Source organism: Python bivittatus, unplaced genomic scaffold, assembly GCF_059951505.1.
Source record: "Python bivittatus isolate LINGU-HERP-01145 unplaced genomic scaffold, Pbiv_v1 ctg000580_np1212, whole genome shotgun sequence".
NCBI lineage: Eukaryota > Metazoa > Chordata > Lepidosauria > Squamata > Pythonidae > Python > Python bivittatus.
The window spans coordinates 21,618,546-21,640,983 of NW_028277087.1; the positions used below are offsets into that span (position 1 = coordinate 21,618,546).

The window sequence follows — 22,438 nt, forward strand, 5'->3', positions numbered from 1 at the left end:
GTCCCTGCCATCCTCCATCACAGAGACAGGAAGCTAGAACAACCCTGCAATATGGGGCCAAGTGTTTTTTCCCCACCTTATCCCTGATGTTTCTGACCCCCATCGGGCCACTAAAGATATTTTTTCCCCTCTAAAATATAGAAAATCCAACATAAGGGGAGCTCTCAGCTACAGAAGTAGCCAGAATAGCAGCCAAGGTGGCTTCTTCCAGTTTAACCAGGACAGTCCTCTATCTCTTGCTCTGGTGTTGGGTGATCATCGGGCAAGTCAGCCAATATCTTTGCCCCCGTGTAAGGAAAGGCAGTCCTGTTTTTATTTTGTTGGCTTTTAAAGATGCAAAAACCCTGACACAAACAGACAGTGGTCATCTTTTGGGGGATGCAACTCCCACAACAAAGATTGCATTTATCTTAACAAGCAAATTGTTTTGGCACTGATGGTAAGAATACAAAAAGCCGCTTATTTCTAATTTGACCTGGGCCCATCATTTAAAAAAACACAGCAAGACCTTCTAGGCCAGTGTTGTCCAAACGTGGCCACTTTAAGATGAATGGACTTCAACTCCCAGAATTCCCCAGCCAGCCATGAGTTGAAGTCCATTCATCTTAAAGTGGCCAAGTTTGGACAACACTGTTCTAGGCTTTCCTCCTGTCCTTTCCTCCTTGAAATTTGGGTGCTTTACCTTCAGTTACATGGAAGTTTGCCCTTCTGTGGGAAAGCAATTCAACCAATTAATCCTGCTAGCTTAAGGAAATAAACTCTCAGGCTCCTCTGTCAACACCATGATCACTTCATAAACTACTTCCATCTTGTTTTCTTTTGAGAAAGAGATCTCTTTGTGGCAGTGCTTAAAGTATCCCTGGAATTCACTTAAGAAGGAAACCTTACACTTGCTTTTTAGTTAGGTTAGTTTTGGGAGTTTATTTTTCTCTAATAACAGCTTTCATTCTTCCTTTTTTGTTTCTTTTTGCCAAGATCATGTCAGAAATTGGTAATGTTCCTATAGCTGATATCCTCAGCTATAACCAGTTAGTGAAGGGATGTCTGCCACCATGTTTAATTTCTACTGTTTCTGTTCTTTAAGTGAGGGTAGGCTTACTGTGTCGCTATAACCCAGCCATTGTGATATTTTCAATAAACTATGGTTAAGGAGATAAATGGGAAATGCAAATTGGGAAGGAGCTGATGAAGAGTAAGAAGCGGAAGCAAATTGGGGAAGGGGCCAAAATCACTGGGAAAGGGCAGTTGATTTGAAATGGACAAGCAGTCTTGGGCTCACTTGCCCAAAAATGTTGGCATCCCATGGGTGTTTCTGTTGAATGCGTCATGGCTATATTAATGTCCCATCCTCCAGTCCTTTGGCTGAGCCTTGTTTTGCTTCAGAGATGTGGTGAGTGAGTGGTGCTGTCCTTGCAGTTTTAATGTGGGACACGTTTGGTGAATTTCTCCAGCTTTGTTTCCCTTCCATTGAGTGTTATTTGCTGGAGGGAAAAACTACTACCAATTGGTCTTGTGAACATGTGCTGGGGCAGGGCTGGGGAGAGGAGGGGTGTAGGCAGGTGCTTAGAATGGCAGGTTTACCCATTAAGTTGCTTGACAAGGGCTGTGCCTGTAACCAGTCAGCTGGGCTGTTTCTGACAGACTGCTAAGCCCATGTCTAAAAAAGCCCTGGTGAGAGGCTGTAGGTATGGGATGTGGGAGGGAAGAGGAGGCCTTGTGAGGAGCATAAGCAGTGCTCCCTCCTGCTTCACTCAGCAACCCTCCTTGTAACTGTAATCTGTAAGATTACAGATTTTGGACTGGAATTGGGGGCAGGAGTGTTTACATGCAGTTGAATGAGGCTCCTTATTCTGCAGTTTGCCACATGTGAGTGGTGGCCTGTGCTGGCAGCAAGTGAGCATGGACTCATGGTCAGCAGCACTCAGAACTAGCCCACAGGATACCCAAAATGGTGTATAAGAAGGCAAAAGACTGCCACCCCTAGTAATAAAGCAGTAAAAAGTATGGCCCTGTAAAACCACTTGCTGGCTGAAGTGGCAGAAAACCAGCAGTGTATACATTTGGGCAGGGATGTCTGCAGAGTAAGGTCAGAAAAGTCGAAATGAGAGTCCTGATAGTGATGACACATGTTAAAAAATGGGGGAGTTTGATTGCACTACGGTGGCTACCATCTTGACTTTTTTAACCATACCTTGTGGACGCCCCTACATTTAGGATAGAATTAGCCATCTAGATATGGCAGAACCTGCTTCTCTTTCCAGGTTTAATTAAATCATCTGTGCAATACAGAAGAACTTTTAAAAGGGCATAAAACCCATGGTTAAAAAATAGGTCTACTTCTCTTTTGAAAGAGCACTGAATCCATGTTTGTAAGGAGCCTGCATAGTATCTTACTAGCAGTTTCCAAAATGCCAGTCAGGTAAACAGGTAATTGCCTGAGCGGAAGCCAGGTGCCCATCTCTCTGCAGCCCCAGCAAAACCAACCATGGAGCACAGTGCATATTCTCACAAGCCTAAAGTGGCCAGTAGGAGCTTGGCAGATCCCAGTTTATATGTGTCATCAACCACATTGTGGAGGAAGCATCGTAAATCATGTCAGTGGTCAAAACCGTATTGGGGAAGAGGGAAAACAATACTTTAAAACTGGAACAACTAAAGGCAATTTGAAGCTAATTCAGCTTTGGGGTATGGAGAGGGACGAAGGCAATATCACTAGGCCGTGGCATTGAAAAGGATTTGGGGGACACTTTTTGCCATGGTAGAGTGATGTGACCTATCTCTAGGCCCTGAGTGTTATGATCAAAGGCATTCAGGCTTGTTTTCCTTGGGTACGATCATCTTCCCACCATAAAGAACACAAAGCATTGTCTGAAACTTTAGTCACATAGCTGGGATCGCATATCATGCTTAACTATTGTTTTGGCAGTAATTTGTTGAATATGATGTAGTCGCTGGGTTTATCCATTGCAACTCATAAACCATGGGTTACCATCCTACTAAGACCTGGATTCCCACAACATGCTAAACATGTACTGTACGGCTTAGCACAATGGGTAAACCCATGTTTGGACCTTAATTGTCTAATTCTCTTTGCAGTGGTTCTGAGAATATTAGTCTTCTTGTTGAAAAGGTCTATGCTAATGATTTAATCCTTTTTTTGAATAAGGAACAAGATAATCCCCTGTGATTCTTTGCATAACAAATGCTGGTGCAATGTAAATTGAATGCAAACCTAATGCTGCCTTAAGTCATCCTAGAGATGTTGAAAAAAAATCTAGCTAGCAAAGCGTTTTTTAAAGTGTATTCTTTAAATACACTTTATTTAAGTAAAACACATAAGTAAAAAAACACACACACAAAAACCCTTTCTTGCTCACGAAGTATGAGTATTTCTGATTGTAAACAGGGATTTTTAATATAACTCTTCCTGATATAAGATAGTTTTTTTTAAAAAAATTGTATTTTTAAAAGTACAAAGTAGGAGTTAAATGCTGTCTAATTCACCACAGTACCTGTATCTGGGAAGTCTGGGGCTTCTTAGATTGTTGGGAAAGGAAATTGTACTTTTCAGTACTTTTGAGGGAACTTGCCATAGCACCCATTTCTTTTTTTAAAAAATGGGAAAAAAATGGTTTTGCTGCCACATAACAATGTGCACAGGTGTTTGCACAGGGAACAACTGACAAATGCCACAACTTATGTACTTTTATGTACTTGTGTCAGACATCAGGGATCAAGTACATAAGGGCATCTTTCATGTGGTAGCATCATCATGCTCAACTCATAATTTTGCCATCATCGTGGTTTGTTATGGATGCCGCTGGCAGTAGGAACAACAGTAACAAAACTCTTCCTGGGGTTGCTTGCTTAGTTTGCCAAAAAAGGGCCTATTGTTAATGTTATTATCACAAATTCAGTTTTGATCAAGAAAGGAAGCATAGTACAGCTTGCTGCCACACCAGAATTATTTAATTATTTTTGTATTATGCACGTGAAGAGAAAAAGAAGTTGCCCCTCCCCTAACTTGCTTTACTGTTAAGGAATTGAAATTGCAGCCCTCTTCCCCCGAATTGCTATAAATTTGAAGAATCAAAGTTTCTGGCCAGGTGGGAACTTTCAGCCTTCAGGCTGCATGCACTTCTCCTCTGTACTTGCGGCTCCCAGGATCCACCAGGATCACACTATCAAAAAAACCCAGTGGCATTGCTGAACCTTTGCAGCATAATTTCTGCTGATTTCCAGTGGGAAACAAAAGAAATAAGGTGCAGTAAACCTTGTAGAAGCCTAAAACTGCAAGATGGGCATGCCCCCACCCCCCAGAAAGTTTGCTCTCTTGTCATGATGTCATGACTTGCCCTTCTGACTGGAATTGGTTACCAAGGGCCATTCAAACAATAAATCCATCAGGTGAGGTCATTTTCATAATGTACAGTTCAAATGCAAAAGAAAAGAGCTCTCACCAATAGGTAAGGTCCAAGGGATGAGAAGGTAGCAGTTCCAGACAAGAGTTGAAGTTTCTGAAGAGCTTTTCATGGTTTAAAGCAAGGGGCAAGGCATGCAAACATGGGCTGGCACAAAGAGTTGCTTGAACACAGTCAGCACTAATCAACCCTAATTCCCAGCATTAAGCTACTTCTGAGTACGCCTGCTTTTGCCAAATGCTTCTCAGTGTAACCATGCACTCAACTGCCTTCCTGCTGTCTGGCTCAGCCATAGTGTCCCTGTGTGCTGTGTGGATGGGACTTTGGTTGAAGGTTTGAATCAGCTGGGCTGGACTCAGTGGGACCTGATGCCATCTTCTCATTATTGTTTGGGCCTGGGCTTTCTGTCTCCCATCAACTGAGAAGGACTTCTCTACAAGGGGTTGATATCATCCAAATCCAGTGTCTCCAACCAGCAAAAATAATACTGGAAAAAAAATTGCCCCTGAATGACAACAACAACAGATTGCCTACTGTGTCTTCACTTTTAGATATCTCTAGTTTTCAACTCAGGTTCTATGGACACTAAGTTCCAGGTTTTTTCCCCCTACATTAGCACCAATTCACAGCATACACGTGCAGTTCAATAGGTGTTTTGTTTCCTCTGCAACCTTTAGAACTCCAGAGCACATGCGCTTGATTAAATTGCAGCCTCACTGAGCACTGAGTCAAGCACCTAATTAAGAGTATAACTAGACGTGATGCAAGATTAAGATTGTTTTTTAAAAACATTGTGCATGAGGAGAGCAGAGTAAAACCAAATATAACGGAATGTATCCCTCCCATTTTTCCATTGAAATTGCACTCCTCCCCCCCTCTGCAAGGTGGCAAAAGTAATATGTAAGAGGCAATGTGATCACTGTTTCCACATACTTGAAACGTTGTCACATGTGATATATGATAAATTTGGTTTTTGCTGCTTTGGAGGATAGGACTCATATCTCGTGGCCACTTATAAAAAAAAAGGACACTAATTTACATAGAATCTGTACTTGCTGACATATATGTATAGATAGACATATTTTTTGGTGCCTTCAAGTCAGTTTTTTACTCCTGGCGACTGCTTGGACTAGTCCCTGCAGTTTTCTTTGCAATATTTCAGAAGTGGTTTGCCATTGCCTCCTTCCTAGGGCTGAGAGAGACCAACTGGACCAAGGTCACCCAGCTGGCTTCATGCCTAAGGTGGGACTAGAACTCCTGGTCTCCCAGCTTCTAGTCTGGTACCTTAACCACTACAGCAAACAGGCTCTCTACAGTATTTAAATAGTACACTGTGACCAGATGGTATCTATGCATGCTGTGCTTGCTTTTCAGAGGCTTGAATGCAGAGGTGCTATTTGAAGGTCCTTAATTTTCTTGAGGTTTTTGGACTGGAGAGACCTTTAAATAGACCTTCCCAAACCTGGAGCCCAAACCCTTGGAGAACATCAGGTTGGGGAAGGCTAAAACAGCAGACAACTTTTAAAAAATGGATTGAAGATGATGTCAAAATAATTAACGAAGTATGTATTTTTTCCTTTGACAAATAGATTTTCTAGATTGTTTGAAATCCAGATACAACCATGGGACAAAAGAAAGATGTGTAATACATAAATAAATGTATTAATAGCCTGACATTTAATTTATAAATAATTTTATCTTTTTATTTTACAAAATAGCAGAGCAAGAGGATACTCAAAAAAGAACTTTCACAAGCTGGGTGAACTCACAGCTAGAAAAGGTAATGGGATAACATTGGAGGAGAATATCTTTTCTAAAATATATGTAAATTACAATAATGTTTCAGTCCCTTTTATCTGATTAAATACTTGTATCTCAACAGGATAGTTAAATAGAAACAACGTATTGCTTAGAGCAAATATTTAAAACTTGGTGAAATGTCTGAATTGCTTGTGGAAAAGAATTCAAGACTAATGCATAGTTGAAGGATATTTAGGAGTTTTGAGTAGCTAGATTTCAATTACTTGGACTTCACTGAGATGGTAACTTTAGTCAGTGATGTACCAATTCAGACTGTAGATGAAGATTAACACATTTGAGCAGTCCTCTGTTGAACAAAAAGACCCCCTCTGCTCATAAAAAAATATAGCATATGCATTTTTTCCCCTCAACGTGAAGTTTTGATATTTTGGTGGTGGTGGGTTAATGAAAGAGAATTCAGCCATATAACCTTTTACCTCCAGTCTGAATTTATAGAGCCCTGACATTGGTTTATTGACTACATGAGAACTAGTCATTCTGAATAAAGATAATGGTAATAACAGACTAGGTCTGTATTTGTGCAATTTGCTAAACCAACTAAAGATTTTACCCTCCAAAGATGGAAACTTAATTTCTTTGAAGTCATGGTGGAGGCTGTTAATTAGAAATTGAAACTATGGTTTGTTTTAGATTGAGATGCAATCCTGAGGGCTTATTGTATGAGCTGAACTCAGTTGGAAAAGTTAATCTGAGATTAAACATCCTTTCCGGCCTTCATATACAATGAGTGCCTAGAAAGTATGTTGTCTGTGCCAGCAGCTGGATGAGTGCTGAGAGTAACCCTCTTTTGTCTGGTTGCGCTATCTATTCATTTTTATCAGCAACCAGAAGAGAGTCAGCTCTCTGTTCACCTTTCCTTTCCTTTCCTTTCACATTCATATGACATGGCTGACCAACAGAAGTACTTTACAGCCTCAGTTAGGGGTTAAAAGTAACCCTCTCTAACTACACCATTAACTGAATTAGTGAGGGGGCATAACCCAGTAATAATTCCTTAATCTGGTTAGCAGGTTGTGCAGACACAATATTTGATTGTCATATTTGTACTGGGATACTGTGATTGCCCTGTAAATACAGCATCATTTATTTGTTGGTTGTTTCCTTTATTTTGTTTCCTTCCCTCCTAATTAAATATCCCTGGATGACACTTCTGCTCCATGTAAAAACGTTTCCAAAGATTGATGATCCAGCAAATGGACAAAACCAACCCAAAACATTTGTCAGCTTCCCCTCCCAAGTCAAGGTCTCAGTGTCCTAGGCCAGAAAACTTTATTGGGTGCCTGGGAGTGGGGGAGGTAAACCCAGAAGCAATTCCCCAAAATTGACAGTATAAATATAATAATTACAATTTGCTGCCCCCTCATAACACTCAAAATCAGCTGCCTGAGAGAGATGCTGGTAAAGGTAAGGCCAGCCCAGTTTACAGGGCTGATGACCTAAAAGAAATGCATCTAAGGCATGGAATTGATAGTATCTTTTTCTGCATTCATGTAAAAAAATTGTCATGACTGAGAATTAAACCAGCATTGTGGATTTATTGGCTCAGCTGGTCTTCTTGTACCACCTGAAAAGTATAGCATTTGAAGTATGATCACCTGAGTCATACTTCAGATACTATATTGAAATATGACTTAGCAATATTTGGCAGCTGCCTTGGTAGCACCTCAGCTCAACAGAGCCAAGAATGGGCAACCTGTTTGGGCCTCTTTGGAACACTGAAAGCTTTGCTTGCACTTTCATGAAATTGCTGACATGATAAGTATGTCTAATCACAAAATGCCCAATTATCAGAAAGCAGGCTGGTGATATTGCCCCCAAACCTTCCTTCTAAGCTTCCAGGATGGTCCCTATCTCTCCAATTTAGCGTTGTCTTTTGGAAGATAGGGAGAGGGCAAGACTAGCACCCTCACCATTTTTATTTTCTAAGAATGCCAATTTGCAGATTGATTTAGAACTCTGTAAATAAAGAGATGATGCTAGACTGATGCTTTGTTTTGCAACTTGGCAGATTCTTTAATTATTACCACTACTAATTAAAAACATATTTTAAAAAGTACTGAAACCTTATTGAATAGGAAGCCTAGCAAGGAGATGTTGATAGTATGACAATGGTCCCATCTGCTAGCAGGCTTCTATGATGACCCAGAGACTAACACATTGAGGATTTATTGCTAGAATATTTGTACAAGAGCTCCTTGGAGCCAGGAGAAAAAGTGAAATATGCATCCAAATACACATATTTGCATTATCTTGTATAATATACATATTATCTTGTTATAATGAATACTAAAAGCACTTAAAGTATATATAACCAAATATAAATAATTGCTCTGCAGCATTCATCGCCTTCTCTTATCTTGGACTTGTATTCAGACATTGGGAAGGGGCATGTGCTTTTGGATCTGCTGGAGGTCCTTTCAGGACAACAACTGGTAAGAGGATTATAAATAGGTCAACCAAGATAATTCATAGAAAGGCCTTGTACATGTGGTTCTCATGTTTCCCAACAGACACTTAACAAAATATCGCAAGTTTCTAGACTGAGAAAAGCATAGAAGCATTTCCTAAGTCTTTTGTTTCCTGCAATGATATGTCTCTACTCAAGTAGTTGAAATATCTGAGTTGCAAAAACAGATTATGTAAAATGGATAAAATGAACCACACTATTAAATGCACAGTTCCTTGTTTGTAAGATTTTGTATTAGTATTATTTCTCAAAATACAAAATATTTTATTGTGCCAAAAGGATTTAGGATGATAACCATCTCAGAATACATGTCTGTTTTTCTCCATGTATCCATTTCCCTCCTTTTTCTGGGTTCCCTCCTATATACCTCTTTGTAGACTGTATGACCCTTTTGGTGGTGAGCTCTACTTTCACTCTTTGTAGAGCATCACATACATAGATATTTTCTGCGATATTTACAAGAGCAGTGCTAGCAGCATATAGGAAGATAGAATCATAAAGTAGAAAAGGACTTCAGAATCCAGCCATCTGCTGATAAAATGAATCAATTATTACTGCATCCTTGATTTGTCCTATTATTGTTGTTGTCAATTTGCCTCATAAGATTGCAATCAGGAATACATATTTAAAAATAGTGAAACATTCTCACTGTTGATATTAATCAAACTGTTCTTTTTTGTTTTTTATACTTTATAGCCACGTGAAAAAGGATCGAACACTTTCCAATGCAGAAGCAACATTGAAAATGCCTTAACCTTCCTGAAGAATAGATCAGTTAGTATTATTTCAACTCTGAAAGGAGGTTGAGTTTACTTAGTTGCTAAAACATTAAATGCTTAGTTGCTAAAGCATTCAATGAGTTGTTCAGTTTTTTGTTTCACTACAAAACTAGTTACAGATCTTAGCCACGCGAGAACATTTTTCTAGATGTGAAGGCACATCCGGGTTGATTGCCAGCTGTCTGTGATATTTGCATATCTTTTACTTTTATTATATTTGCTTTTTGCAACAAGCACACGTGGTAGTTTTTTTAAAAAAAAAATCTTAGGAGTTAGTGCCTGAATCACAACTAAGAAAGTTAGTTGTTACTTTTTCAAGGAAGAGAAGCAGATATTTGTGCCCAAAGAGTTGGATTTGGGGTATTGTATTCTCATTTTAAAGCAAGCTTATTTTCTTCCTATACTCTTGCAGCTTGTTTCACCTCTAACATTGGATCAGGATTGTTATTATGAAAATCATATACCAACATTGCAGATTTGTAAAACAAGCCTGTCTTTCTCTACTGGTATCCTCCAGATGTACTGGGACTGTAACTCCAAGAATTCTCCTCTTTCAGTTGACTAGGAATTCTGGGAAACATAGTCTCGACGCATCTGGAGGGACCCAGTATCTTCCTGTTCTTCAAAACAATAAATCCTTCTTTTTCTAGCTCAAGCTTATTAACATCCATGTTGCTGATATTATTGAGGGAAAACCATCCATCGTGCTTGGTCTCATATGGATCATTATATTGCATTTTCATGTAAGTATTACTCAACATAAAGAGAGAGAGTTTTTCAGATTTAGTTCTAATTAGTGGTTGTCCCACAATTTCAATATGACTTTGTCAATTCTGCTTCTTCTGCCACTGCCAAGAAACTATTTCACTTGTACTATAAAATTATGATAATTTTTCCTTACGTTTTATATTATCTCACATTAAATTTTGATCTTTTGCCTACATTCAATAATTTTAGGAATGGTTTTATCCTATTTTAGCATGGTTAGTACAAACTGAAGTTTAGATACTGTGTTATTTATAATTGTTATTACTTGTTAAGTGTGCTTGTTTTTCTCCATATGGTTGGTAAGGAAAATATTGAACATTTAGTTACTGATTTTTTCAGCTCAGATATATACAGTTGAGATAGAATGGTCCTTAGCAGGGTACTATATTAGCTCAGTGTTAAGTGACTATACATATTTAATGTGATAGAGAAGCCAAATCCTGCATGAAAAATGTGTCTTGTCAAAATTATGGCTAACTAGATATTTTTTGGGGGTAGTCTTTTTCTTTCTGTATATGGCTCTTTTATGAGGAACACATCGTATCAGAATCAGTCACTTGAATTTGCTCTTACGTTTGAAAATGTCTGATCTTACCTAAAAGTATATTTTCGCTCTTTCTGACGCTCATGGGCAGATTGAAGAATTAGCCAAGGCTCTTACTTGTGGATACAGCCAGCCATCTCTGGACAGTTCAAGCACTGTGGATTCATCACCAGCCCCAAGCCCAACAGCCAGAATAAATGTTAAAGCAAGGGAACGATGGAAGATATCAGCAAAGAAGGCTGTCCTGTTATGGGCCAAAGAGCAGTGTGACAAGTATGTCAGGATAGGAAAATCAGCCTGTTCTACCCCTTTTCCACATTTATTTGCTTACTTTAAACTTTAAGCTGTTGGGTAACTGCAGACAAATGCAGATCTGAGGAGCGGCTGCATCTGTATTAGTATGTTAGTCTTGAAGTATGGACCAGGTCAGTTTGTGTCAGAATTCATAAAAATTGCATTCCTCAAAGACCTCTAAATGCATAACATACTATTTAAAAGATGTACCACAACAGGCACATTGAGATTCATTTTTCAGCTGCTCTTTCTCCATGGAAAGTTCACAGTATGAAATATAACAACAATTCTAAGTTAAGCACCTGGGTATAGATTTAACACTGATTAAAGCCATATTGCAGAACTCAGTACTAAATCTAAATGAGAAAACACAGGAGGAAAAGAGTGATAGATGGAGATAAGGATAAGAGGATAAGATAACCTCTGCCCATTGCAACTACCTGGTACTTACGGGAGTTAGAGTCTGAAACATCTGGTAGACATTCGTTGAGGAAGACTGGACTGAATAAATTCATTATGAGTGTATAATATAAACATATGTATAGCATGCAGCTTGGCTTTATAATGAATGCATGATGAGTTGACAGAGGTAATTAGAGGTTTCTGCTGTAGCATTATAAACAAATCTTTTTTGAGAGGTAGGTGGCCATCTAAACTATTCCATAGTTGTAATCAAACTGATAATAGCTGTTGGGACTCTGCCAGGGAGATCAAAAGAGTTGGGTAAATTATGCTGGAGAAAATTGGCAAGCCGATTTCCCACTTCCCTCCGTGTACAACTAAAGGTCCTACAATAAGTTCAGCAAACGGTGTGGCCTGCATTTGATCAATTGGCCATTTTGTCTCTCCCCACCCAGGAAGCCATCACCTTTCATAAATGCAACCTATTCTCTACCTGTGTAGAGCTTTCTTAGTTTCTAGTCTGTCTCCTGCTTGTGAGGGAAATGTATGTGCAAGGGAGGGATAGCTCCTGTAGCTATGAACCTATGGAATTTCTGGACCAAGTGGGCTTGGACAGTGAAGGTACCATTTGCTTTGTGATTCTCCATTATGCAGACAGTACACAGAGCTGATTTCCCATTTTGCAAAGAGTTTTCACTCTTCTAATGGAATAACTTTTATTTCATTTGCTTAGGAGTGATATATATAATTAGAGAAGAAAGATGAATCTATCTGATTCAAGTTTGGTCTAGTGGTTAAGACACCAGGCTAGAAAGTAGGAGACTGTGAGTTCTAGGCCTGCCATAGGCATGAAAGCTGGCTGGGTGACTTTGGGCCAGTCGCTCTCTCTCAGCCCAACTCACCTCACAGGGCTGCTATTGTGGGGAAAATAGGAGGAGGAAGGAGTGTTAGGCATGTACACCACCTTGTGTTATTTATAATAATAATAAAGGCGGGATAAAAAAATATAAAAATAGCATTCTTTTCTTGCTTATTTTCAGTATACAAATCACTTTAAGCTGTTTTGTCAGCACTCTTCTGTGGTACATGACTGAACTGCATAGAAAGGAGGTGTGCTTTAAGGAAGGAATTGTGTGAAGTTTCTTTCAAATATATTTGAATTATGTCAATAGTCAATTTATGTCATGGAAAGAAACACCCTTCCTCCAATGTTTAAATTATGATTTCTCAGAGAGTTTACATTGAAAGTCAGGGCAAGCTATATAGCACCTCCCACACCTGCTATTTTCCTTCTTTAGAAAAATCTATCCATACATTTTCTAACAGAGCCTCATTTACTTTGGTCTTTAGGCTGAGGGAAGAAGGATTATAGCTAATTTTAAAATCATGATGAGGGGACAGGCTAGTATACACTATTTTATTTTCTTCTCTCCATCATAATTTAATTGCGTCCAATGTTACTTTAATTTTGTGTGTTTTTAAATGCTTTTGATCATAGGCATGGGTCTATCAGCGTTGCAGATTTCAAATCTAGTTGGAGAAATGGATTAGCTTTCTTAGCCATCATTCATGGATTAAGGCCAGGTTTGGTTGATGTGGAAAAAGCAAAAGGGAGATCTAACAAAGAGAATCTGAGAGAGGCATTTCAAATAGCAGAGAAGGAGCTCAATGTACCCCAGCTACTTGAACCTGAAGGTAACTCATACATTTTACGTGCTCTTTCAGTCTGTTGCTTGGTGTTGAGTTTTGACATCTTCAATCACAGTAGTGCCCACTGTATTGTATTGATTTATTATTCCAATTTTGGTCTTGCCTTGCCTTGTCTTAATATTATTAATAATATTAGATTGGAACAGATAAAATGATAAGACTATTAATGAAAGTAAACATTACATGTATTAAACAGTGGCAGTAGCAGAGAGAGATAATCAAACATGTACAGTGGTACCTCGGGTCACAAACGCTTCTGTTCACGACCGATTCGGGTCACGAACAGCACCGTTCGCAAAATTTTGCTTCCATTCGCGAACTCCGCATCGGGTGACGAACAGGATCTGCGGCCATTTTCCCTACTGTGACACGTGGTTGTGGCTTCCTATAGGGAGGGGGACTCTCCCTCCAAACAATAACCGCCTCGCCACCCGCCTTCCTGTCCTCCACGCCTCAAGCAAGGTTAGCATTCTCTCTCTTCATAGTGTACTGTACTGTACTTTGTGTCATATTTTTGTGGTTTAAAAAAAAAAATACATATGGTTCAGAATGGATTAACCGTGTTTACATTGAACCTTATGGGAAAATTTGATTCGGGTCGCGACCAATTTGGATCGCGACCAGAGTCGTGGAACAAATTAAGTTCGTGACCCGAGGTACCACTGTACTTTGTAATTTTCTTTAATATCACTATTAGGCATGCATTTCTATAATACTTTTGGTTGTTTTTAGAATAGATATATGAAGTTATATAAAATATTTAGGTCAAGCCATAGATCCATTTGCCCCAGAATGGTCTAATTCTGGAGTTCTAGTCTAACACATCTGGGAGGGCATTAGGTTAAGGAGAGCTCTGCAACTTCATTAGCCACAAGGATTCTTCACTGTCCTTTTTGGGGCTTTGTTAGGCTGAATACTGAAAACAGACTGTTTAGGCTTTCTCTGTGAACAATTTAACCCTTCCCTGGGGAAATCTTAGAGCAGAGGTAAGGAACCTTATTCAGACCTATAGCTGCATTTCCAAAAGCAAGCAGTGTCATGCCAGAAACAATAAAGCCAAATAAATGGCTTTATTTCATTTACATTTAAATATCATCTTTTGGGGCCACACCTAAGACATTTGGAAGCCATGTCACATCTTCTTGGAGATTCTGCCCCACTTTCTTCTTGAAAGGGGAAGAGTATTCACATTGGAAAAGGGAGCTGCGGTGTATTGAGTGGCAGAGATTTCACTCAAAGATGGGAAAGGCTATAGTGTTTCATTCTTGCTAGGAGTCCACAAGTATTTGTCCCATGATTTCCTCCTCTGCCTACTGTGTAGAAGGGGAAGGGCTGATAATATAATTTCCCACTAGGAAACATCACGGTCAATTCCTCTGATCTCTCAACATTTTGAAGGATCTGTCTTCCATTTGGGCCACCAACATTCATTCCCAATGAGATAAGACAGCAGGCAGGAGATAGAAGCATTGGGGAATTAAATTGGAAGCCTCTCCATCACACTGGATCTATTACTTTGTGTCTTTAATGCCCCTCCTCAAATTTTACAAATTTGAAGAGGGGCATTAAAAATACTTTGCCCCTGTCATGCAGTGGTTGGCCCATAACCAATTCAGCAGCTATGGGAATTAATCTACAGTTAATTGGTGTGTTAGCACATCCCAATAAGACTTTTTTTTGTAGAACAAGCTATATCGGTCTAGTTTATACGTAATGTTAAACTAGAATGTGTGGCTCATAAATCATGCTAAGCTGAAACCCAGAAAAAAATATTTATTTGTGGACCAGGCAATTGTGAAACCCATCACTAATGCAATTACTGAGTTTTTAGGGGCAACGCGGATATAATCGCTAATATATATAGTGCATTGGTTTTCCTAAGAGCAGTGCACTGTATTATTAGAAGCTTGTACTTTGGAATATGTTCAAAGCTTCTGGCATTCCACAGATGTTGATGTCCCCAGTCCAGATGAAAAATCCATCATGACTTATGTGGCTCAGTTTCTCCAGTATTTTAAAAGTTTACCTGTGGCTGAAGATAAAATGCAGGTATGTGAAATCTTAAATCTCTAGAACATGTTTTACACTTTGCATCCTGTTTTTTCAGTTATCTATAAGTGTTCCATCTAGAAAATCCATGCCATGATAAGCTTTATTTTTGAAAACTGTGATTAGACCTGCAGCTGGCTCAGATAGCATACTCGCTGATAATTAATGTTGCTTAAGATTATGATCTTGGTACATATATAATGCTAAGTCCATTTTTTAAAATCATGGTTTGTTAAAACAGTCAGAGTAATCTAATTTGCTTATACTGCTAAGCCATAATGGCTTGGTCCACACATTACACTAAGTTAATACAAATAGTTCACATAATGTGTGAATCCAGCCAGTGTGATATATTCTAGACACTGTATCACATCATGCTAAACAGTGGTTTATTTTAGCCATGATTTATTGGTTGAGCCATAGAGGTCTCGTTCACAGATTGTGCTGAATTATGCTGTAACACTCAATGTTTGGGGGTCAAACAGCTTGCTGAGCCAAAAACTAAACAAGCCATATGAATTAAAGCAAATATATTTCAGAGTTGATTGCAAAGCAGTCTGTGGAGGGTAAAATCTCTGGGAATAAGATTAACAGAATGCTATTTTCTGTAACAATGCAAACAGGAATATCTGTGCGCATACATAACTTTTTGTTCTGTTTCCCAGGGAAAAGTCAAAGAGACCTTGAGCTGGCTCAATGCACAGGAATGTAAGTTAACGAAGTTGCTGACTGAGCTAGAGAATGCATCCTTCTACAAGAAATTTGAAGTAAGTAGCTTTGTAAATGTATCCTTTGGAGGATAATAGACTACATTATATTATAAGAAATATGAAATTGTACCAACTGAGCCTCTCTTTTTTTTTTTTGCATCTGTTTATGACATGAGGGTTTTGGATTTTGCTTTCTCTGCTCTTTTTAATTGTGGCTGCATTTCACGGTACTGAGCTCTGATTTAGGGCCACATAGATGAGTGTATCAGCCTTAACAAAGGCTTGGGCTTGCACGTTGCCATTCCTTCTCTACTTTTAATGCAGCCTGAAGTGGGACTTAATCAGAATCAAATTTGATTTTCGGCAGTTTTTTGCTTATGATCACATGCTTATACATATGAACCAGAAATTATTATTTAAAATACCTTTCAATGTTAATGAACTTGAGGGTGTTATCCATAGTTACCCATTTTTTGAGTAGGAGCTTTTCACAATCATTAAAACTGAATATAACATATAAAGATAATAACCTTTTCCCATTCTCTGCCAGCCTTACCTCTGAAGTGGAAAGCTGTGAAAAGTGATCAGGCACATAGCTATTGATAAACAGATCCTCTATTACAAATGTATTTAGTCCCCTTTAAAAACCATGTAGGTTCATCATCATTGCCACAGTAAACTCCATAAAACTGTTAGTTGCTACATCACTGGTAGCATTGAAGAAGCCAATCATAATTACATAAAAATATTAAAAGAAAATAAGCCATGGTCTAGAGAACTTACCTGTTGCTCAGGAAGGAGATGGTGAAGATTCAGACTACTGAGAAGAATCAGACTGAACTTTTGTTGCTTTGTTTTCCGTTCCAATAATGGCCAAGCAGAACAGGTAGACACGGGTTGTCTGTCCTTCCTTCCTTCCTTCCTTCCTTCCTTCCTTCCTTCCTTCCTTCCTTCCTTCCTTCCTTCCTTCCTTCCTTCCTTCCTTCCTTCCTTCCTTCCTTCCTTCCTTCCTTCCTCCCTCCCTCCCTCCCTCCCTCCCTCTCTCTCTCTCTCTCTCTCTCTCTCTCTCCACCTAAAAATCTAATAGTGCCATTAAAACAACTTATGGGTGATTTTAACCTTGGCTATTGTTTGTGGTATAGGGTGTTATATGAATTGTCCATTTGGTATATAATCTATTGTACAAATTATTATTATTTATTACATGTATATGCTGCTCAACTCCCAGATGTAGAAACTAAGTGAATGACATAATCAGGTTAAGTTCATTGTGTGAATATTCTGTTGTTCACCTGAGCATCCATTATTCAAACTACTGTTGTACCCAGTCCCATTTAAATATTACACTCTATAACCATTGACAGACCTATCCTGTTAATGTCCTTAATTCTTCTTTTTTAAGTATCTGACATTGAATATACTGAATGCACTTACCCATTTTAATATTAATTTAAATCCTTAGGCAATGCTATCATTTACAGAAACATTTAATGAGGAAAAAAAGGCCTTCCTTCCCATTCTGGAATCTAAAAGAAAAGTGTCAGAGCTGGATGAAGATTACGTGGAGATGAAGGAAGCACGGAATAACCTATCATCTCAGGTCATTAGGATGTTTGAAGGGATGTGCAGTTTATGTTGTTGTTGTAAAAGGCTTCTTGTCATCCATTTGGACATATGGTTTCCATGAGAACACATTTCATGCCATTCAAATATGAAGCAAAGATGGGGGAATAGAATATTTTGTCAGTCAGAGGGGTACCTCATCTGCTCAAATGGAACGATGGTTCCAATGTGCTGGTAGATTTTGGTGACATAGAATATGAGTAGATGAAAAACCAACATGAACAGCATTTCTCTGACTTATTTGTCTAGATGAATGAATGGAAAGCAAAACTGGACAATTTGTTACCTCCACCTCTATATGCCACTGAGGCTTGGCTCAAAGAAACAGAGCAGCATCTGGCACTCAGTCTACCGATTTCTCAAGATCATTTGAAAGCAATGGCAGCCCTTGAAGAAAAAATGAGAGCTATCCAGGTTGGTTAAGGAAAATAAAATAAGTATTAGTAAAACATATCATCATCCTGACATTTGCTATAGTTTGTAGCACTGTTAGCCCTAATACTCATACAATCGGCAGTGCCTTTTTCCTACTATTTGGGGAAATATGAACGATATCAAGGAAAAGGCCACAGGCTTGCATTTGGTCCACCGTATAGCAGAATAAGGATCTAAACAATCAAGTAAATTCAACTTACACAAAATATTTGACAAATCAGCAGTTAAATGTGGGTAACTTCAAATGAACAAGCACCCATTTCTATTGGAGTTTCTCTAGTTTTATGATGCATTGTATGACTGATAGATTTGGGGTTGCTTTTCAATGATTGGTTGAACTCACATTTTGAGATGAGCCAAAACTTTGCATTTTAGATGTTTCTATGTGGGAGTTTCAATATTTCTCAAAGAAAAGTTGCTCAGAAAGTCTGGCTCCGTATTTGAGGAGCTGTGGACAAAATATTCTCTAATGAGCTACTTCCTCTGCTGAATGGCCTTGATGAGCATCCTACTCTGTGTAGAGTTGGGCCTAGCCACTCTTGACATTTCGTACAATTCTTTATGCTGGATCAGACATTGTAAGACATTTAAACAATGGCTTCATTCAGCCTCTTAGCACTGTTGAGTGTCCTTAACAAGTGGAATTGTGGAAAATGTAAAGGGTGACCACCCCAGCATTGGTCTGAATATTATCTCTTCAGCCAAATACAATCCCAGACATACTCACCAGGCATCATCAGTGAGTTTCTGGGGCCCTTGGCAGCTGTCCAAGAATTACAGCAGTTGACACATATCCTGGTATGTATAATATAAAACATAGTGTAATATAAAAACAATGTAATATTCAGCTACATAACATTATTTATATAATTCAGTAATAATGCTATCAGCTCTTTAAGTAAAGAAAGATGTAACATTTCAGGGACTGTCTTTATAACCATTCCATGAACTATTCCATTATTATTTAATGTTACATTTCTTTGAGAAGATTTATCAGTAGCCTATTGCTGTCCCCTGCTTCAAAAGTGCTAGAAAAATAAATGCAAGGTATAGAATTTACAGTTAGATACATGAATAAATGATATTTTAACTGTAAGACATTTGTGAATAGTGCTTCTTTTTTTTTTTTTTTTTTTGTAGAATTTGATGGAAAGTTTTCAACAACATTTGGAAACCCTGCAGTCCTTTGAGAACAGAGATAATGCTGGAATGCTGCTAGTCCCACCTCAGAAGCTAGAAGAAATGAGAAAGAGGTTTGTGATGTCAAATTCCTCCTTTGATTGCTGCATTCAGCTAAAGATATTTGAGTTCTTATCAAATTTAGTGGCCTAATTGCAGACTGATGATGGGCATCTCTGCTACCCTTGCTGACATACATATGCATTTCCCACAACCTACAGATGTGATGTATTCACTGGAGTGGGGAAAATTGCTCATTCAATCCCAGGATCTTATTTTCTTTGTAGAGGAGTTGTGTGCTCTTATTCTGCCCATCATCAAGAACACACATTTTCAAGCAGGTCTTTGAATACAGAGAAACTAATATCTCCTACTTCAAGCCTAGCTTGTGGCTACAGTGGCTGGATTCGTATAACATGCTTAATTTGTTTATTTGGGTTCATACAATGTATTGTAATATAAACTGAGTTTTCACCAAACACAATTAAAACTAATCAAGGTTAAAACTAATTAAAATAGTCAAGAATGTGGTGCAAATATAGCCAATGGTGCTCTAAATGATCTGATTAAGGATATGTACTTTGTGCTAATAGAAAGCAAAATGTAGATGGACCACAGGCCTGATTCAACACAGCTCTTCCTACATTCTTTGTTTCTTGAAATAATACCAGCTTCCTGACTTTTGTCATTCATGTTTTTGTATCTTCTGTTTATAAATATATGGAGCTGTTTAATTCTGAGCCAGACTGTTCCTCCATCTGGTTCAATACTGTTTATATTAACTGCCAAGGTTTTTTAAAGCCTCCCCTAAGACTTCATGTAGCTATGAAAACCTTGGCTGGGTCCCCCATAGGCCCTCCCACAGTTGTAGTGCTTTCCTCTGCTCTTCAAATTCATCTATTCTGTCATTCTTGCACCACCATGATCCAATCACAGTATTTCCTGTTCCCAGTTCAACCTACCCCACCTGCAACCATTTATCTGTTGGAAATAAAGATGGATCAACTGAGTCAGCTGGTAAAAAGCTGTGCATTCTTCTAGATCACAGCGCGTCTTATGCAGTGCAGATCAGGCCCACTGGTTTGGTCATACACTTTACAGACAAGATGTTGGGTTTATTTTCAGGTTCAGCAAAGTTCAACTTGAAAATTTTGGCATATTTGTGGAATACTACCGCTTAGCCAGCTCAGCTGTCTTCAAGGAACTGACATCTAAACTGAACATCTGGAACATCAAGTTTGGGACTAAGGAGACTGTGGAGTTATTGCTGTTGGATTGGCATGTAAGCATCATAGCTGAGCAGCCCAGAGTCACCTTCTGGGGGAGATGGGCAGCATATAAATTTAATAAATAAATAAATTATAGTTGCTTGCTGGCTAGCTATGCAGAACACTGGTGCAGAGACTAAAGAGTTGAACCAAAAGGCACCCATACAAATTTTGTACATACTATGAGTTCACTGGGTTGCTTTAAGGAAATAATTTTCATCCAAATATGCATTATGGATTTAGCATGTAAAAAAGTGCCATATGTTAGCTGCTGTTGTAAATAACTAGTATATACCTTGTCAAGGTTTTGTACAAGTTACGGCAAATAAATTCTCAGCAATGGCAGGCACAAGAAGTTCAGATAAGTTGATTCATTGTAGAGTATTAGGAAGCCATACATACAAAGCAATTCAGCATCTAACAGTATACAAGAATCCTGCCCTATATATATATATTAGACTAATATACAGTATATGTGTGTGTATGAACTGGTCTGAGTTTTAAATCTTGGACCCCTTGTTCCTGCCTTTTCAAGTCAGCAGCTGTTGGACTGCTTGTTCTCTGTCGTTAAGGTTTCTAGTATCTCTGTCCTGTTTAAAAAACAGCTTTCTCACATCAGAGATTCCCATCTTACCAGCCTTAACCCCTACATATATAAACATCCAGCAGATGTCAGTGTAAATCTACAAACCTTTAATAAGAGGACTGAGAAAAACCACAATTTGTTCCTCTAAGTGGGGGAAGACTTGCTAAATTTTGCAAGGTCTAAACCTTGACAGTGTTGTTGGTGGATTGAGAGGCAAAGAAGGCTATTCACTCTTGAACTGCCTGTTCAGGGTCCTGTTGTTTGTTAAAAGCTGTTTGTCAAAGCTTTGAATTAATTTATTTCAGTTGAGATCACGTGTTCCAGGACTATCAAATATTTCAAAGTTCTTGCATCATGCAGACTGTGCTGGATCTGAGCTTTTTGCTTCCATGATGTTATCCTCATGGACATTTTCATTTTTTAAATTCTTTCTCACCCTCTTCCACCTCTGCAGATTCCTTGTTTTTATCTCTCACTTTGTCCCCATTTCATCTGGTCCACATAAAATAAGGGATTCTGTAAATCTCAAACTGAATTATCTCTAATTATCTACAGTGGCAAACATTTCTCAAACAAATGTATCATTTTATTTTGGGGCAGAATTTTATTGAAGAAAAAGGTTTTCTTGGTCAGCTAGACACTGCATTACAAATATGTGAAGCACAGAAGAACAAAATGATGCAGGCTCCTAATCTGGGTAAGAATTCATAAACATCACAGGAGTTGTGTCCAGGCTTGTATTGTTCCTTTGATTTTCAGTGCTTGTTCTGTGAGGACTACTGTTACACAGCAAGGAAGTCATGACCCATAAATTACAGCAATGTATTTAAAGATTACAGCAATATATTTAAAGATTTAAATGAATACCCAAGTTTGGGGCGAGGGGGAGGAAATCTGTCGGAGGATCTCTTTTCCTTCTTGAAAACAGCCTTAAGAAGATGGAGTGCGCTCACTGAATATGGAATAAAGACTATTGGGTAGAAACGGGGAAAATGAAGGATAAGGAGCTAATGGAATGGAATGGGTAGAATCCTGAACATTCAAAGGCACATGTTTGTTACATCGTCACGAGATCTTTGGCCTTGTTCTCACTAAGACAAAGGAAAATAGAAAATTAGCTTTTCAAAGAGATGACCCCATCTTCTCCCAAGTGTTCTTGTTTTTAGTGTGAAGTGATTTTTTGCTGTTGTTGTAGTAGTAATAAGCAGTTCATGAAAGCAGTCTGTAGAGCCCAAAAATGGATTTAGCATCTTCCTGAGAACAAGGGAATGTACACCTGGCCTTGGAAATGAGAAGTAATGAATGAACTGTTAAGGAGGGATTTTCAGGAAAAATTATTAAATAACCCACCTTGATTTTATATGGTATAAGATGGTGCAGAT

General features: G+C 38.6%; 1 protein-coding gene across 6 annotated transcripts in view; it reads left to right on the forward strand.

The window, feature by feature from the left end:
• SYNE2 (spectrin repeat containing nuclear envelope protein 2) overlaps positions 1 to 22,438 on the forward strand; it is a 231,703-nt gene that overhangs the window by 23,295 nt on the left and 185,970 nt on the right. For all 6 annotated transcript variants that reach the window (XM_088149745.1, XM_088149748.1, XM_088149747.1 and 3 more), the window contains exons 3-15: positions 6,140 to 6,201; positions 8,579 to 8,674; positions 9,406 to 9,483; positions 10,139 to 10,231; positions 10,892 to 11,073; positions 12,995 to 13,191; positions 15,155 to 15,255; positions 15,921 to 16,022; positions 17,428 to 17,565; positions 17,838 to 18,002; positions 19,164 to 19,276; positions 20,328 to 20,484; positions 21,657 to 21,753. In XM_088149745.1, coding sequence (XP_088005871.1) covers positions 6,140 to 6,201; positions 8,579 to 8,674; positions 9,406 to 9,483; positions 10,139 to 10,231; positions 10,892 to 11,073; positions 12,995 to 13,191; positions 15,155 to 15,255; positions 15,921 to 16,022; positions 17,428 to 17,565; positions 17,838 to 18,002; positions 19,164 to 19,276; positions 20,328 to 20,484; positions 21,657 to 21,753 — 1,581 coding nt within the window. The remainder of the gene's footprint in view (positions 1 to 6,139; positions 6,202 to 8,578; positions 8,675 to 9,405; positions 9,484 to 10,138; positions 10,232 to 10,891; positions 11,074 to 12,994; positions 13,192 to 15,154; positions 15,256 to 15,920; positions 16,023 to 17,427; positions 17,566 to 17,837; positions 18,003 to 19,163; positions 19,277 to 20,327; positions 20,485 to 21,656; positions 21,754 to 22,438) is intronic.